This window comes from Bos indicus, chromosome X (assembly GCF_029378745.1).
Source record: "Bos indicus isolate NIAB-ARS_2022 breed Sahiwal x Tharparkar chromosome X, NIAB-ARS_B.indTharparkar_mat_pri_1.0, whole genome shotgun sequence".
Taxonomy (NCBI): Eukaryota; Metazoa; Chordata; class Mammalia; order Artiodactyla; family Bovidae; genus Bos; species Bos indicus.
Window position 1 is genome coordinate 14,642,165 of NC_091789.1, and position 18,378 is coordinate 14,660,542.

At 41.6% G+C, this 18,378-nt stretch overlaps 1 protein-coding gene across 14 annotated transcripts in view; it reads right to left on the minus strand.

Annotated features, from left to right (window-relative positions):
- Positions 1 to 5,924: 5,924 nt before the first annotated feature.
- The window catches only part of ENOX2 (ecto-NOX disulfide-thiol exchanger 2), a 287,975-nt gene continuing 275,521 nt past the window's right edge, over positions 5,925 to 18,378 (minus strand). For 11 of the 14 annotated variants that reach the window (XM_070783673.1, XM_070783668.1, XM_070783670.1 and 8 more), the window contains 4 exons: positions 17,093 to 17,200; positions 12,908 to 13,016; positions 10,170 to 10,255; positions 5,925 to 7,423 (listed from right to left, as the gene is read on the minus strand). In XM_070783673.1, the coding sequence (XP_070639774.1) occupies positions 7,292 to 7,423; positions 10,170 to 10,255; positions 12,908 to 13,016; positions 17,093 to 17,200 (435 nt within the window). In that variant the 3' untranslated portion in view covers positions 5,925 to 7,291. Of the gene's footprint in view, positions 7,424 to 9,557; positions 9,627 to 10,169; positions 10,256 to 12,907; positions 13,017 to 17,092; positions 17,201 to 18,378 lie in introns of all 14 variants that reach the window. The other 3 variants (XM_070783663.1, XR_011565163.1, XM_070783665.1) reach the window with 3 other exon arrangements.

Genomic DNA, 18,378 nt, shown 5'->3' on the forward strand with positions numbered 1-18,378 from the left:
TGAGCAACATTTGAACTGAAATGTTGAATTTCATGTCTGGAGGCCCAGCCACATGGAGACACACTGTTGTACTGATGTGGGTATGAAACTTTTTTTAAAAAATGAGAATAAGATGATGTCTTATATTTTGTTCCTATTTTTTAACATGTTTAGAATTTGTTGTCTTTTTATGATTCCAACCACACATTGGACAGATGTCCTCAGGGCCTTCTCTCCAACAGCTCTCAGTTCCCTTTCCTGTGCTGCAGCTGACGGTTTGGAGACTAACATCTTGTGAATAGCATTTGGCTCGCTGTTTCCTAAATGCCTCACTTAGTGTTTGCTCACACTGAAGCTCATCTGTCATTTCTTCACCCAGAAATACAGGCTGGGGGACCCTTCTGCCAGCTTTGCATTGACTTGGAATTTCACCATTTCAAAAAAAATCAGTATTTCTACCATTTATAAAATTTACTGGTGCTATGTGATGGGCACTAATGTATTTAAGGAAATTAATCCTGGTCCCACTTTGGGGGCTCTCAGTTTACATTTCATCAACCTCCTCTATGAGGAGCTTTTTTTTTTAACTTAGAGACTGTGGAAAGAACTTAGGAAGCATGTGAATTTGGATGGAAAAAATATGTTTAGATTTCCACTGACCTCTAACTGAGACTTGGCATTTTCTTCCATTATAAATGCAGGCAAACAAAATGCAGAGGTGTTAGCAGTACCTGTGATTTTTCCACAAGTATGATATTATCATATCACAAGTTATTGCACATTTTTGGAAATATTTATGTTCATGTACTTCAAAATTATAATGGTTATTAGAGCTGTCATTACTCATTGTTATTTAATATGTTACAGGAGCACATATGTTACTATGTCACACATGTGTTTTGATAGTGGTATTATTTCAATACCTTTTTATTCCATGTATTTAAAAGTATTTAATAGAAAAAAGTATTTCATGTATTTAAAAGTATTTAATAGAAAAACATCTATTTCTGATTTATTGACTATGCCAAAGCCTTTGACTGTGTGGATCACAATAAACTCTGGAAAATTCTGAAAGAGATGGGCATACCAGACCACCTGACCTGCCTCTTGAGAAACCTATATGCAGGTCAGGAAGCAACAGTTAGAACTGGACATGGAACAACAGACTGGTTCCAAATAGGAAAAGGAGTACATCAAGGCTGTATATTGTCACCCTGCTTATTTAACTTATATGCAGAGTACATCATGAGAAACGCTGGGCTGGAGGAAGCACAAGCTGGAATCAAGATTGCTGGGAGAAATATTAATAACCTCAGATATGCAGATGACACCACCCTTATGGCAGAAAGTGAAGAGGAACTAAAAAGCCTCTTGATGAAGGTGAAAGTGGAGAGTGAAAAAGTTGGCTTAAAGCTCAATATTCAGAAAACTAAGATCATGGCATCTGGTCCCATCACTTCATGGGAAATAGATGGGGAAACAGTGGAAACAGTATCAGACTTTATTTTTTTGGGGCTCCAAAATCACTGCAGATGGTGACTGCAGCCATGAAACTGCAAGACGCTTACTCCTTGGAAGGAAAGTTATGACCAACCTAGATAGCATATTCAAAAGCAGAGACATTACTTTGCCAACAAAGGTCCATCTAGTCAAGGCTATGGTTTTTCCAGTAGTCATGTATGGATGTGAGAGTTGGACTGTGAAGAAAGCTAAGCGTTGAAGAATTGATGCTTTTGAACTGTGGTATTGGAGAAGACTCTTGAGAGTCCCTTGGACTGCAAGGAGATCCAACCAGTCCATTCTGAAGGTAATCAGTCCTGGGTGTTCTTTGGAAGGAATGATGCTAAAGCTGAAACTCCAGTACTTTGGCCACCTCATGTGAAGAGTTGACTCATTGGAAAAGACTGATGCTGGGAGGGGACTGGCAGCAGGAGGAGAAGGGGACATCAGAGGATGAGATGGCTGGATGGCATCACTGACTCGATGGACGTGAGTTTGAGTGAACTCTGGGAGTTTGTGATGGACAGGGAGGCCTGGCGTGCTGCAATTTAGGGGGTCGCAGAGTGGGACACGACTGAGCGACTGAACTGAACTTAACTGAAAAGTGCTATTTTGATAGAGGGTTCATAGGCTTCACCAGATTTCCCAAGGGATACATGGCACCAAAACTTAAGAACCTCTCCTTTACATTTTCTCAGCCATACTAGGCAGAGGCTGGAGCTGAAGGGAGTGGACATTGGGAGGGCTCAGGAGTCCTGCATTCTCAACCCAGCTCCACCATCCATGTAGCCGTGTGACCTAGGGCATGGCTCTTCTTCCAAGACTTGTTTTCCTTCATGGCAATAATGGGAAGGGAACCATTTGCCCCTGAGAGTGTTGTGAAGATCAGATAACACAGTGTCTACATACAGAAATTGCTTTGAAAACACTTTGAAGCACAGTATTAGGTATTCGTTGGGGAATATTAATCAGTTAAGGTGGCAGAGGTCCAAAGGACTATTAATTTTATGGCAATCTAATATTCAAACAAGACATAGAGTGAACGCAGGTAGAGAGCAGTCTTTCTGATGCCCTACATCCCATTTTCCACCCAAATCTGAGATCATCTCCAGAAGGTCCTACAGCCTTGAGTGCTCATGTATGCATGCGTGCCAAGTTGCTTCAGTCACATCTGACTCTTTGCGAGAATAAACGGAACCAGGCAGATTTGGGTTCAAATCCTGGACTTTGCCACTGACTAGCTATGTATCTTGGGCAAATAATTGAACCTTTCTGAGCCTGTTTTTTGCTGTTACCATACTTCACGCTTCCAGGCATTTGTGAAGCCTTCCTCGATGTCCTTTCTTGTACATAATTGTGTCCTTTAGCATCCCCACCAGAGTGTCCACTTTTGAAGGAAGAGATTGTATTTTGTTCCCATTTGAATTTCCAGGACCAAGGCTTGTACGTGTCACCTTCTCTATAAGGGCATGTGAATGTATGTACAATGTAGGGTTTATCACTACTTCTTACCAATTAGATTGATATGAAGGTTAAATAAGATATTGGGTCAATAGAAAGTTTTGAGTTTTTATTTAGACAGACCAAGATTCAAATCTCATCTCTGCCTTTTAGGAACTTTTCATCTCAGAGTCTTAGTTGAAACAGTGAAGCCCTATCTACATGTCACAGTTTTACCAAGGATGAAGGATTTAAGCTCAGTGTGTTAAAGCCTACCTTTCTAGCTCCCTGAGGGCAAGGGCCATGCAAAAGGGTATTTGCATACCGCAGTGTCTGGCAGAGTGCCCGGGACTGAGTCAATGTTCTGAACGTGTTTAAACAGCTGAGTTTCCTTTCTCAAGGCTCAGTAACGTGATGTAGCCCCACAGTTCTAGGTGTGAACCCAAACACATTTTCCTCAAATGAGAGCAAGGTCATGACTCGCAATTACTTTTGACTGAACCATAATCATAAAGTCATAAGTCTGTTGGGAACACACTCTGGGCTAGGCACTGGCTGAGCATTCACGGACACTATCTTATTGAATCTTTACCACATCTCTCTAGGGAGGTACTGTTTCTCCTTAATTTTAAAAATGGAAGCTTCCATCGTGTCCATGTAACTGGCCTGAAGACACACAGTGACTACGCAGCCTAACAGATGCTCAGTAGGTGGTAGTAGTTGTGGTGAAAAGTGAATCTGGGTCTTTTTGATAGACTGTCCAAGACACCTAAGAATCCCCAGGGCTCACCCAGTCCTACCAGGTGAGTCAAAAGGTCTTGCACATCTATGCTGTCTTTTCAAGTAACACAGTTTATTCTGCATTATATGAAAAGCATACATTTGGGGGAACAATTAAATATGAAACACTGTATAACTTGAATATAGATACGTGTCCAGTTTTCTCTGAAAACTAACTTTTCCATTTGCACGAGAGACATTTAAAAAGCCACTTGGTAATATTAAAAAAAAACAGAACTGGCAATGTCACAGGACTAGGAAGAGAGATGAAACAGCCATTTGCAAAATAAAAGAATGCTTCTATTCATTTTTATCTGGAAAAATCTAACTCCTGTATCTCCTCAATATAACAAAACAGTAAAATTTCAAAATTCAGGAGGAACAACAGAACAATAAATAGCACTGGGCAGTTGTAAGGAAAAAAGTAGCTTCTTTAATAGATTTCTATGATGAATGAAAAAGATTGTGAGACATGGTATGTGCTGCAATTTGATTACATACTATAATACAAACATACTCTATTTTTACACGTTTTAACAACTCTGGACTGCTGCATTGCTGCTGCTGCTAAGTCACTTCAGTCGTGTCTGACTCTGTGCGACCCCATAGACGGCAGCCCACCAGGCTCCACCGTCCCTGGCATTCTCCAGGCAAGAACATTGGAGTGGGTTGCCATTTCCTTCTCCAATGCAGGAAAGTGAAAAGTGAAAGTGAAGGTGCTCAGTCGTTTCCGACCCTCAGCGACCCCATGGACTGCAGCCTTCCAGGCTCCTCCGTCCATGGGATTTTCCAGGCAAGCGTACTGGAGTGGGGTGCCATTGCCTTCTCCGGCACTGCTGCATTAGGATTCTCCAAAAAACGGAACCAATCAGATGTATATATACATATATATGTAAGTGTATACACATACGTTGGAGAAGGAAATGGCAACCCACTCCAGTGTTATTGCCTGGAGAATCCCAGGGACAGCAGAGCCTGGTGGGCTGCCATCTCTGGGGTCGAACAGAGTCGGACATGATTGAAGTGACTTAGCAGCAGCAGCAGTGACAATATACGGAGAAGGCAATGGCACCCCACTCCAGTACTCTTGCCTGTAAAATTACATGGATAGAGGAGCCTGGTGGGCTGCAATCCATGGAGTCGCTAAGAGTCAGACACGACTTCACTTTCACTTTTCACTTTCACGCATTGGAGAAGGAAATGGCAACCCACTCCGTTGTTCTTGCTTGGAGAATCCCAGGGATGGGGGAGCCTGGTGGGCTGCTGTCTATGGGGTCGCACAGAGTTGGACACAACTGAAGCGACTTAGCAGTAGCAGCAGCAGCATACACATATGTATATATGTGTGTGTGTATATATATTTATATATATGTATATATATTAAATAGGAATTGGCTGATGCGATTGTGGGTGTTGGCAAGTTTGATATTTTGTAGGACTGGCTGACAGTCTAGAAATTCTGGCTGCTGTTAATGCTGCAGTTTTGAGTCCAAAGAAATCTGGAGACACAATTCTTTTCTCCTTGGAGGTTTTCAGTCTTTCACAACTCATTGGATGAGGCTCACCCACATTATGGAGGGTAAGATATGTTACTCAAAGTCTACTGGTTTAAATGTTAATCACATCTCAGAAATACCTTAACAGCAACATTTAGACTGGTGTTGGACCGAGCAACTGGGCACTACGGTATAGCAAACTTGAGACACAAAATTCACCATTGCAAGTAGTATATTCAAGCAGGTTGGGAGCAGTACACCTGGACTAAACTGGCAGGAATAATAGGAAAAGAGCATTTACACTACAAGTGGGTCAAGGGAAAGAGAACAAGCGGCCCGGGTGTTGCTTTAAATGCATTTTATTTAACTTATTTAAGTAAGAAATAATTGATAAGTGGCAAATTTCCCCTGATTTCATAGATGTTATTAAAACAAGGCATTCCAGGACCCCTGAGACTGATGAATCAAAGCTTTCTGTAGTGTTGATGACAGAGATGCTTCAGTGAGGAAGCTAGTGTAAAAATAACCTTCGCTTCCTGCTGGTGCCACAGCTGGGTACTTAGGGGGAAGCCAGCTTTCAGCATGAATGGGCTGCTGTGGAATCCTATTTCTAGCTGTCAAAGCAGAAGGTTTAGCATCTTCTTCCAATATTCTGGTAACTCAAAGGAGGAAATCGAGATGATTTACTAAAGGATTACTTAGCAAAAAATTCAAAACAGGACACCAAACTGAGGTATAAAAAGGAATATTTATCTTTTAAAAATACAACTTTGAACACTACTGACATCTGATTTACAAAGTATTTTCCTGAAATACTCTTCATTGGCTTTGCTTACTTAGTACATTCTCTTCTTTTCAATCAAGACTCAAGGGAGGGCATGCTGATGTTATTATAAGCACCACCACCACCACAGAAGAAAAGACCACCTCTGCCTCAGGATGTAAGCCCCCAGTCCTCATCTTTTCCCTTTCTTTCCCATCAAGCAGGACTTCTGACTGGTCCACGCACAACTGGACTTGTCCTCAGCACTCAGCACTCCAGGTGGAGCTGACCTATTTGCACAAAGCTTCACACACCCTAGCTCATTATTTATTCGTTCTCAAGAATTCTCTATTAATACTCCTATCAACCGTTTGCAAACACTCAGCATGAAGTAAACATAGTATTTACAGCAGTACATGGTTTGCAATTCAACACACTGACAGCAAAAGAAAGGGACCACCAGACTTTGTCAGAAGGCCGGAGGAGAAAGCATATTAAACTCCTTCTGCCAATGTGTGTGCGTGTGTGTGTGTGTGTGTGAAAGTGAGCACACAGGTGTATTTTAATACATAGAAAACATGCCCTCCTTTAAAAGCAAACTATTTACAAGGTGATTCTGAATACCACATACACATGCCAGTTATACTGGACACTTGCTTTCCATGAATACATTGTTTTAAATTTTGAAATAAACCTGTTATCTGATACATTAGAGAAAATAACTCTGAAACATTTGTCAACTTTTGGTTCACAGTAATTTTGCAAAAAGCCACAAACCATGCTTTGTCTTTTAAAAGGTGAACCTGGTCAAGCACCTTCTAGAAGACACTGATGCGTTATTCACTCACTGGCCTACTGGGGATTGGAAAGACAATGTCAGTTATGGAGTCGTAGTGCTCCTGTCATTCCTCTCACCAGTAGCAACATTAATGGAAAGAGAAGTTCTGAAACACAAATCACGTACAAATCATCAAAACATTTCAGTTAACAGTGTTTAAAAAATACCAAAGTCTACAACAGTAGTACAGACACTGAAAACACCCTAAATACGCATTAGCCTCAGGCCTTTTTAATACTAATAATAAAAAAAGACAACCAATTGACAGAAAGAGAGGAAGTTACAGCACTTGAGGTTTAAGTCGACTTCTTTATAGGGCCTGTAGCTCGAAGTGCTGTTCCAGGATCCTTATTTTAACTCAAAAGATATTCCAGGAATGAACTGACAAATTTAAAGCAATTTCCACTTGAAAAGCATTGAAAATACAAACCACTTTCTAAAAGCTTGTCCAACACACATGTATTTTCAGGATCCCAGGTTGTAAAGCAAAGGGATTCAGGTCAGTTTCAAGCCCTCAAAGCCACAGAATTTCCATCTCTTCTCCAGACTGGCTCCCACTCCAGTCATTTCCTGCTTGAAGGTGTGCTGGAGTCGGCTCATGAGACATTCCACATCACTGGTACAGATCTGTGGGAGAGAGAGGACATCTCCATTCAAAACCAGCCCCACCTTCCTAACCTGGCTTTCCCCCTAGTACGGCTTTAGAAAGCTGATGTGCACATGTGTGTGCTGGGTGTGGGGTTGACCTTCCCCTCCCTGTGCATGTGTGGTTGGTTGAACGGATTCCAGATGGAAGCCTTCTTCTGCTATGATCACCTGAGTCCGCTGAGCTTTCTTTTTGTTTCTGTATTTCATAACTGCTTTATTTAGGTATAATTTATATACAGTGAATTCACCTACTTTATATGTACACATTGATGAATCTTAGTAAAGTTATACAATTATGCAACTGTCACCACAATTCAGTTTTAGAACATTCCACCAAAGTCCCTCTGTGTCCCTTTGTGTTCCTTTGTGTCCTTACTGCCCGACCCAGACTCAGGTTTTTTCACTGTGGTTTTACATTCTGGGGGGAAATTTCATACATGTGCAATCGTACAATCTATAGTCTTTTGTGACTAGTTTCTTTCACTTAGAAGGATGTTTTTGAGATTGATCGCCACCGAGCTTTCTCTGGGAAAGAGCTGGTGTCAGTCGTGTGGAGAGCCTTGAGTCCGCAGCCAGCTGAATGATGGCTTATCAGTGCTGGTGATGTTATGTTCAGGTCCACTGAAGCTGCAAACCCTTTAGGGAGGGGAGGGAGGCAGAAATGACTGCCACCAAAGCAGAAGTCTTCACACATGTCTTAGTTTTCAAAGAAAAAGTGACAGGAATAAATAGCTCTGTGTTCCCACTTCTCTCTCTCTCACACACACACACACACACGTACCAATACAAAAACAAATCTGTGGACCCTTAGGGCTTGCTTCACGTGGTCATCTTTATGTTAGTAGCAACTTTCCTAACTGTGAACTTGGGCACTAGGACCTGACTGAAGAGCACGAGGGGATCCATAAAGAAACCCCAAGTTGCTGCCACCCTGAACATTTCTAAAGTTGGTAGGAGGGACCCCCAGATTCCATTGGTACCATTGGAGACTCGCTTTGGGAGGCCCTGGCACTACCCTGGCAGGAAGCTGCTCAGGAGGAACTGGCACTAGACTGGGAGTCAGGTCATGCTTTGTCCCCAGTGCTAGTGGTGGGCTGTATCCAGTCAAGTGAAAGAAGCACACTGCAGAGTATCATGTAGAGTTGAATCCTCTCTGCAAAAAACATAAATCTATACTGTTTATAGAAATATACATACAATATAGGTACAGCTGCTGCTGCTGCGTCGCTTCAGTCGTGTCCGACTCTGTGTGACCCCATAGACGGCAGCCCACCAGGCTCCCCCGTCCCCGGGAGTCTCCAGGCAAGAACACTGGAGTGGGTTGCCATTTCCTTCTCCAATGCATGAAAGTGAAAAGTCAAAGTGAAGTTGCTCAGTCGTGTCCGACTCTTAGCGACCCCATGGACTGCAGCCCACCAGGCTCCTCTGTCCATGGGATTCTCCAGGCAAGAGTACTGGAGTGGGGTGCCGTAGGTACAGCAGATGTATACAAAAGAGTTTGAATAAGATATGCCAAACCACCAATGATGGTTATCCTTGAGAGGTGGCATTGCGGGGAACTGTCCATTTGCCTTTACTCTAGTTCTATATTGCTTACCTTTAAAAGATAATATGTTTGCATTATTTTTGCAATTAAAAAAAGATTGTTTTTATTGACACAGAGTTCAATTTCAAATCACTTCAACAGATCCCTTGTTCCTGGTGCTCACATTCCATCCCTCCTTTCACTGTCAAATGGGCGAGCCACTTAATTGCAGAATAGCATCTCTTCCCAGAGATAAATGACCGGGGAGTACTAGCTAGAACTAAAACAAATGCCACGAGGAGGACGAATCACCCACGATTTCCATATGGGCCAGTGCCTCTGTTAAGAGGACATATTCTTAAATGGCTTAACACTTTGGACAGCTGACTATCAGGAATCTGTATTCCAATGGCACTTGTCAAAAGGCCCAGAACCTGTCAAATAGTGAGTACAATCCATGAGCAGCTTTAACTTAATTCTGCTTCTGAAAAAAAATCTATCAGGACTTTATTTATTCTGAGGAGTCACACGCCCCCTCATTCCTATATGAGGCATGGATCCTTGATTTTCTAGGTAACTGGCACTTACCCTTGCTCCCGAGGCTTTGTGAGTTCCCTACAGGTGGCATCCAGGGAAGAAACTGGTCCATGAGATCAGCTGTGAGCAAACATTCAGTCTGTATTACAGACTCATTGTTCCAACTTCTTGTGTCCCTGCCTGGATTGTGTCATTTTAGATAACAGCAGTGGTGATATCAACAGTCCGGGAGGTGGTTGGAGTAAGACTTCCAATTGAAAATTTACATTTGCTAATGTCTAAAGGCCCAGGGCAGAAGTTTGATTGGTGAGAAATAATGCTTAATTAGCATCTGATATGTAAATTAAGAGAAAGAAAGAAAATTCTTCTAAGATGTATCTTGGAAGTAGGGTGGCCAATTCATTCAGATTGGCCCAGGACTTCCCCGGTATCAGCACTGGGAGTCCCAAGTCCCAGGAAACCCCTCAGCCCCAGGCAAACAGCGACAGATGGCTGCCCTACTTGCAAGAGAGAAACTTGATGCTGAATCACAGTGAGAGAATAGGTAAAGGAATTTTCCTTACAGTGATTACTAGTGACTTTTTTGTGCTTGAGAAGAGTGAGGCCACCTGTTCACAAAGAACCCTCCATCGCATTGCATGCCCATCTCAGGACCCCACATACCTTATTATCAAGACGGTGCAAGTAGGAGCAGATATATTCAATGCTTGCTCCAAATGGGTGGACATGAAGGAATGTGGAGATAATTCCTATAAACACAATAGCATGGAGGTTACACTTGAGCATTGTATTTGCTGAGATGCCATATGATAGTGTCTGGCAAGAGTCAGCTCATATGTACACCATATTACATATCAGGTACTCTTCTAAGTTTATATATATATATACACACACAGACATACACTCATCACACACACACACACACACTCATTTAATCTTCACAACAACCCTGTGAGGTAGGTGTTACCATTCCCCTTTCACAGATGAGGAGACATTGAGGCACAGAATGTTTAACGCCCTAAGTCACACAGCTGGTAAGTGGCAGGTATTTGAACCCAAACAGTTGCTCTCAACCACTCTGTGGACTGCCTCTCACTACCCTATACCACCTGGAGAAAAACTGGCATTTGAGGAGTCACTCCCATCATTCCTGATGGCTAAACGCCATTTGAGTTCTACATTTTACAATGAATTTAAAATTTTACAATGAATTTCGATTGTGCTGGGTTTTTTGCAGTTCTTCTGCACTGTCTTACATTGGGTTTTAGCCTCTTATGCATTTAATCATGTCTTGCTGTTATGGCAAAAGTACAAATCATGTACTTTGCCTGATTAAACTTGTGCTTCTCACAAGAGAATCTGTTGATTGTATTTGGGTTTTATTCTGTGAGTAGCTCTGTAAAGAAAAGACAAACATTTCATTCACTCAGGTGATGACTAGCATTCTGTTTGTCCTCAGAGCTCTGAATCTCTTCCAGTATCAGAATTCTTATAGCAATTTACAGCCTCCAGGAATGTGCATGACTGCTACTCAGCATAACTCTGGGGTCATTGGCAGCTACATAGATTGTCTTGATTATTTTGGCCATCAGGTTAATTGTGCCAATACTACTTTCTCTGGCAACAGGTAGAATATAAATTGTTCAAAAGTCTACTATTTTTTTCCTTAAAAAAAATTCATCTCCTTTCATAAAATCTTAGGTATATCACATGGATTCAGAATTAAGCTTACTGAAAACTGGCAAGAAATAAAAGCTAACTTTGGGTTGGTTTATAAAACTACAACTTGTCTATCCCTTTAAGCAATTGACAAAGCATATTACAAGTTTAAATGGTAGGTTGAAGTGCAAATAAGTTCTTTGCAAAAATCCTCCAAATATTAGATGGCAAGTGGGTGGGTTGGAGGATCCAGGAAGAATTGATGGTAGGATTCGAAACTCTACTCAAAATGGATAGTATTGCTTATATCACTACTTTCCTCTTAAATGACTTGGTAAATTGAATTTCCAAACACTGACTCAAGCTGAGAAACTTAAATTCTGAAGAATACAGTCCATGCTCAAAGGAATTCTAGATGCTATGACCAAGAAAGGCTGTCAAACGCCAAGAAATAACTCCAGAGGTTTCAAAACATGAAGTAGTTTTTGTGGGTTCACACCCAAATAACCAATTTTTAAAAAGTAGATCTTCCTTTCGGTCAGCTCAAGACTTCTTTATTTAAAAATACAAAGCAAAACATGAAACACTTATCTTAAGAATCTTTGTTTCTAGAACTATCCATTTTCAGAGGCTTCCTCCTAACCATGGCTCTCCTCTGACAGGTCTCCCTGTTGCCATGCCAATTTGTTAAAGAACTTTGAGTTGGAAAACGGAAATAAGTTGTCACTCTTCTTGAAGACTCACTGGCAGATCCCCTGTGCATCTTTATTATCATATCAAAGTGTTAGATCTGAATATAATATCCATTACCGAAGGAGGCAGATATATCTTCAAAATATGCAGAAGCTAATTAGTGTGGAGAACTTTCGAGATTGGGGTGGGACTACTGTGCGGCTCAGATTCCTAGAAGGCAGCTGGGATTATCTGCTGAGGTCCAATATCAGCCCTTTTAAAATGACTGAATATTTTCAGACCTCCATCTGCCACTGTTTTCCAAACAGAATGTAAAGTCAACAAGCATTTGTGAATAGTGCCATTAAGTGCAAAATGGTTCTCATTCATTGAGGGCTTGCTATGGGCTGGACACTGTGTTAAGTGATTTAGATGAATTGTTGTATTTGATACCTACAGCTGCTTTGAGATAGCTAATATTATTCCCATTTTGAAGATGGAGGAACTGAAGCTCAATGATGGAAATGGAGGGATCAAGACAGGAAGCCAGTTCTGTCTGATTCCTTAACCACTTATGCTATCTTGCCTCTATCAATCAATTTCTATGTAGTGAGAGCAATTCTAGCATTTATCTCATCAGAGCCTATCAGTGTTCAAACACCCTACAGACAGCCTCCTGGGTTGCCTGCCAGGAACCTGGGAAGATTTAAGAGGCTCGTCTGGGGAAGCTGTCTGACAAACAATGTTTGCACTGTCCCTTGAGAGGGAGTGAGAGGGCTCACCTAACTTTTAAAAATCTACCATGTGTTTCTCTAGCAGACCCCCTCTTAGCATAGTGTTTATACTGACACACTTGATGTGGCAGTGGCCACCAGGAGCTTGAAGAGGGCTGGGAGATGCTGTTACCATTTTGACTGAAATCTGTACTTGTCCTTATCCTGTCATCTTCAGGACTCTGGGTTCTTGCACTGGCATGCCTCATGAACGCTTGGCATGTGCTCACTCATCCTAGGTTACTTCTTTCCCCCACTCGACTGCACTTTATACATTGAATGTGTTCACTTCCTTACCCACTAGCAGGGCTTCGCGTTCAGATTTGACAGGACAGCTGTTCAGAGTCTTCTCCAGAGGGTAATCACTATCCTGGCTCGATGCACACAGTCTAGAGGCACAGCTTTCCTGTGGGAATAATATGTCTCCTAGGTCAGTGCACCTTATATGGTAACAGTGCATGCGTGTGTGCTAAGTCGCTTCAGTTGTGTCCAACTCTTTGCAACCCTATGGACTGTAGCCTGCCAGGCTCCTCTGTCCATGGGATTCTCCAGGCAAGAATACTGGAGTGGGTTGCCATCTCCTCCTCCAGGGGATCTTCTCAACCCAGGGATCGAACCCATGTCTCTTGCATCTCCTGCATTGGCAGGCAGATTCTTTACCACTGAGCCACCTGGGAAGCCCTCCAATTATGTTGTTGTTGTGCTCAGTTGCATCCGACTCTGTGAGACCCCATGGACTATAGCCTCACAAGCTCCTCTGTCCCTGGGCTTCTCCAGGCAAAAGAATACTGGAGTGGGTTGCCATTTCCTACTCCAGGGGACCTTCCCAACCCAGGGATTGAACCCAGGTCTCCTGCATTGACAGGTGGATTCTTTACCACTGAGCCACCAGGAAAGTCCCATATGGTAACTTGGTTCCAATTATACAACAGGGAACTTCTTAACAGCACCTCAAAAGCAACACTGTGCAATTTTGATTATTAAATGGAAGAGAAAATAGCGTAAACTATAAAAGCATCACTGATAATCCAAAGCTTGTTTATAAGGCTTCAAAACACACACACATATTTAGACATACATCTTCACTAGTTTTTTTCCCTTCTGCCTTCATCATTCTTGACTTGGGAACCAGACCAAGTCTGGTAATCTTGGGAACCCTACCCAGCATTAATTGTCTGTGAGATGCCAGGAACTGGCAGGTAAGTTTTATCTCCATTCTACAGGTGAGGAAAGTGAGGCTCAGATAAATTAGGTAACTTGCCTAAGATAGCATTGCTAGAAAATGATAGAGCCAGGATTTCATCCCAGGCCACCCAATGTGAAAAGGACCATTCTTTTTTATTTTCGGTTCCACACTCTGCTAAAGGTCAGTCCCATATTTGAATGGATAATCTACAACATAGCTGATCCACTCATGGGTAATCAACTGTTGGCTCTTGAACTGAAAATTAGAGCCTTTATTTATTGACTATCAGCTCTCTTTCTCTCTCTCTTCTCTCTGATAAGGGCATCATCAGTTAGGATATTTATGACTTTAAACCAAGAAATGACTGCTGCCAAAACTATCAGTAACCAGTGGCCTTCCTTGTTGAAAGTTTTCTCTTTCTGAGCACAGTGGATATATTTCACAAGAGGGCTCAGGTGAAATCCATGACCAACAACCAAACTGAAAAACGCCTTCAGACCTCTCTTGGATCTTTCTTTCTCTCTTTGGGTACTGAGAACATCTTTTCTGTATTATGACTGTGAAGGAAGAGTCTTCAGAAGAAGGAATGAAAGAAATCCCTGCTTCAGTATCACTGCTATTGTAAAAGAGAGCGCCGGGGAAATGGCCCGCAAGGGGAGCAAATCATGGTTGACTCAAATGTTTTGTCACTTCTTTCCTTCCACAAGCTCTCAGCAGGGACAGGCTTCCTTCTTTTTTTCTTTTAAAGATGCCTTCAAAGCTTCCAGGATGCTGTCTCTGAATGAAACTAATGATCTTTGCTGCAAGACATGTTGTTTTGTGGATTTACAGGCTTCCAGGCTGTAGTCAGAAGGGAAATCTTTCTTGATGACCTACTCAATCTTTGGCCTTTAGAATCCAATCCAGTCAGTAACCATCATGCCAAGTTTGATTTAAACTGCTGGCTCACTTCTAAGCCACAGGCTGTACATCTGCTTCTAACCCCCTTAAAACATTACATGATCCAGTAAGACATTTCTTAAGTGTGAGAGTTTAACAGATTGGGGTTGATTTAAGATATGAAGACATTCTGAGAAGTTTTAGATATCTTGAATCAAAATACAGCCTGACTGAAACCTGACTTCAATTTTATTACAGCTGGCATTTGAAAAATTAGAAGGTATATTGAAGGGCTGCTTATCACCTTGCATTTTACTAGTAGATTCAAAGAGCTAGTTCTTTCTGCAGGAAGACAGACATAAGTCACATTGTTATATTGCAAAACACTGACGATAACTCACTCTGCGGTTTACTGTCAAGAAACACAAACAAAAAGAAAAAAGATCCCTCCTCACCAAAACTTATTGCTTTCCTTTCAACCTGAAATTATTTTTCCAGTCTAATGTGATGGTACTTTGCTTTCTAACCTAATTGTGTCAGTTTGAAATATGTGGTCACAAATCAGCTTCCCAGAGAAGATCAGTTTATAATGAACTCTCATGACTTTCTCTGAAGGAAGCCTCCCTTAAAATAACAGGACAAAAACATATTCTGACTCACATGTTTCTCATTATCAGTTGCATCTCTCCTGTCCTCTTCAGCTGCCACTCCATGCCACTCCATGGTGGCTCAGAGGTTAAAGCATCTACCTGCAATGTGGGAGACCCAGGTTTGATCCCTGGGTCAGGAAGATCCCCTGGAGAAGGAAATGGCAACCCACTCCAGTATTCTTACCTGGAGAATCCCATGGACAGAGGAACCTGGTGGGCTACAGTCCACAGGGTTGCAAAGAGTCAGACACGACTGAGCAACTTCACTTTCTTTCATGGTATATGCAGTTTCAAAACGGGAAACATTTAGACTTAGTTCTAAAACTGCAAGATTCTTCTGTACCATTTGACCCTTCGCTTCTTTAAATGAAATACTTTACAAAACAGAGGGCTGATTACACTTGATGTCCTCAAGTCAATTAGTGATGTCAATCCTGAAGAGTGATTTTAAGCTTAATGTCATTAGTATAACCCCCTGTTTATCTATAGCCTTCTGGCTACACAACACATTCCATTTTATGCAAGAAGTGAAACAGAGCTAAGTAGAAGCTCTGGGACATTTTAGAAGCTCTGCTTGTATGAGGCAAGTCCTGCTAAATAGAGCAGCTTTGGCACTTTTCAATTAAATGCTTGATAAATGAATTTGTCTGGAATTATGCTGGTCTCTTTAATAGCACCCAGAAAACTGGAAAGTGAGTTGGTTTTATGAAGTGGAAGAATTAAAAGCATATTGCAAATGGCCTCTGGAAAACACTTTCCATCATTTGTTTCAACTACACCAAGGTTGCCAGTTCTTAATGGCACTCTAGGGGAGTCAGTAGGCTCACAAACACACCCAGGGCCTGTATGCATTGCATCTTTCTGAGCTGAGCACAGAAGAGAAAGGGCACAAGCTCTTGTGGAACCGCAGAACTGTGGAAATGATTTCTGGTTCTTGGTCTAAGCTTCTAATCTTCTCTTCCTTCTGAGACATTAAAGTCAGGCAGCTCTGGTCAATGGGCCTTTCTTTTCAGAGAATAACTTCACTTGGTTCAGGCATAAAGGAGGTTAGAGAGGTGTGACATGGAGACACCACCAGTTGACTTTATAAACACCTTAAATAGACTGGACACCCGATGCATGGTTGCGATACATTAATTCATCCAGAAATTTAGTAGGCTTTCTCTGAGGTTCTCGTTGGCGGTTCTTATGGCTGCAGACTCTCATTAGGCAGAATCCCATTTTGTCTTCCCTGTTACTATTATCTAGCTTTAGCATAATGTGTCTCCTTGTTTCTTTCCAAGTCCTCCCCCAACCCCACCCCACTTTTGGTTTTGGCCATTTCAACCTACAGCAGCTCATTATTATACTAGATGGAGTGTCTGCAAAGAAATGTCAATGTTCAATATTCTAGTTGTACTTGAGTTTCTTCATTTAATGAAATGCTTAATTAAAAGTATTTTGTGTCACATAGACTTTGACTGAAGGAAGCAGTGGTGAGGTATATACTCTGATCGTTTCCAAGAAGGAAGACTGAGGAATATTATGGATGGATGGACATTTTATTCATTGAAAAGTACACTTTCCTGAACCTTCAGAATTGCCAAGGACTCATATCTAAATGCTGAGCTCTTGATTCAAGAATTAGCCTGGATAGGAGGCTTTTAATCTCCATTCAACCAAAGATTTCGCATTTGACACCTTTTGGTAGGAACTTGCAGGGCATTTTCATTGTCACTGAAAAGCAGTTAAGGAACAAGGGAAAAGGAACACTTAGGATTCATGTACCTTTTCTTTGAGATTTTCCAGCATTTTTTCCACCTGTAACTTGTCATCTTTGATTTTTTCCAGTTCAGCTTCTTTCCTTTTGTATTCCTCTTGGACTTTCAGTAGATGCTACAAGAAAGACCAAAGATAATCAAGTCCTAAGAAGCCACACTTCACTCAAAAACCCTGGCTGAAGTTAGATATTAGGCAGGCCTGCCTCACTTTCCCCCAGCACACACACTCATTTCTCCATGCAAAGATACTAAAGGGAAAATCAAGACACTTTTCATTTGAAATTATTTTATCTGGCTCTTATAAGTCTTTTGGATTTGTTCATATTTTAGAAACACTCTGAGAAACTAATTGGTCTAATCACTTAATTTTCCTATTCCAGCCAGATGTAAGGGTGTTGTTGTTCAGTTGTTAAGTCATGTCCGACTCTGTGACCCCATGGACTATAGCCCTCCAGGCTCCTCTGTCCATATTTCCCAGGCAAGAATACTGGAGTGGTTTGCCATTTCCTTCTCCTGGGGATTTTCCTGACTGAGGGACTAAACCTGGGTCTCCTGCATTGGCATGGGGATTCTTTATCCCTGAGCTACCAAGGAAGTGATGTAAGTGTAGGGTGCAGTTAATACTATGTGGACAATATCTTGATTTTGGCATAGAACTGAGCTTAATGTTGTAAAGCATTCTTGCAAATAGCCATTTTCCTAGCCAAGCTCAATTTCTGTGAGGAAAGTAGTAAAGAATCCAATTTCACAAATGTTAGTTCCCTTATCAGTAGGCAAGGAACTGGATTCATCATTAATGATTATTACAAATTCTATGTATTTAGTATCTAACATGTGCCAAGTATTATGCAAAGGGTTTCACATGCATGATCTCATTTAAGCCTCACAATAATCCTATGATATATAAGCCTGAAGATTAGAGAGGTTTAGTGGTTTGCCTAAGGCTAATCAGATAGTCAGTGCCAGAGCTGGAATTTCAGTTCAGGGTGAGTCAATCCCACAGCCAGTGTTCCTAACCAACATATTAGACTATACATCTATTGGGGATAAGATGGCAGAAATTTTACCATGGTTTACATGGCTACTTTCCAATAAAAGGTAATCAAAATAAGTAGAATTAATTTTTCAGGAGGTAGAGACTTAATTGTCTCACTGAGGTTTTTGAAGTGATGGGATGAAAACAAAAAAGTTCATTAGTTTTCAACTGAACCACTCCATTCTTAGGTGGACTGGTTTCAAAATCAAGGAAAGAGGGGAAAACCACGACAGGAAAATGTTTTGCTTTTCACAGGC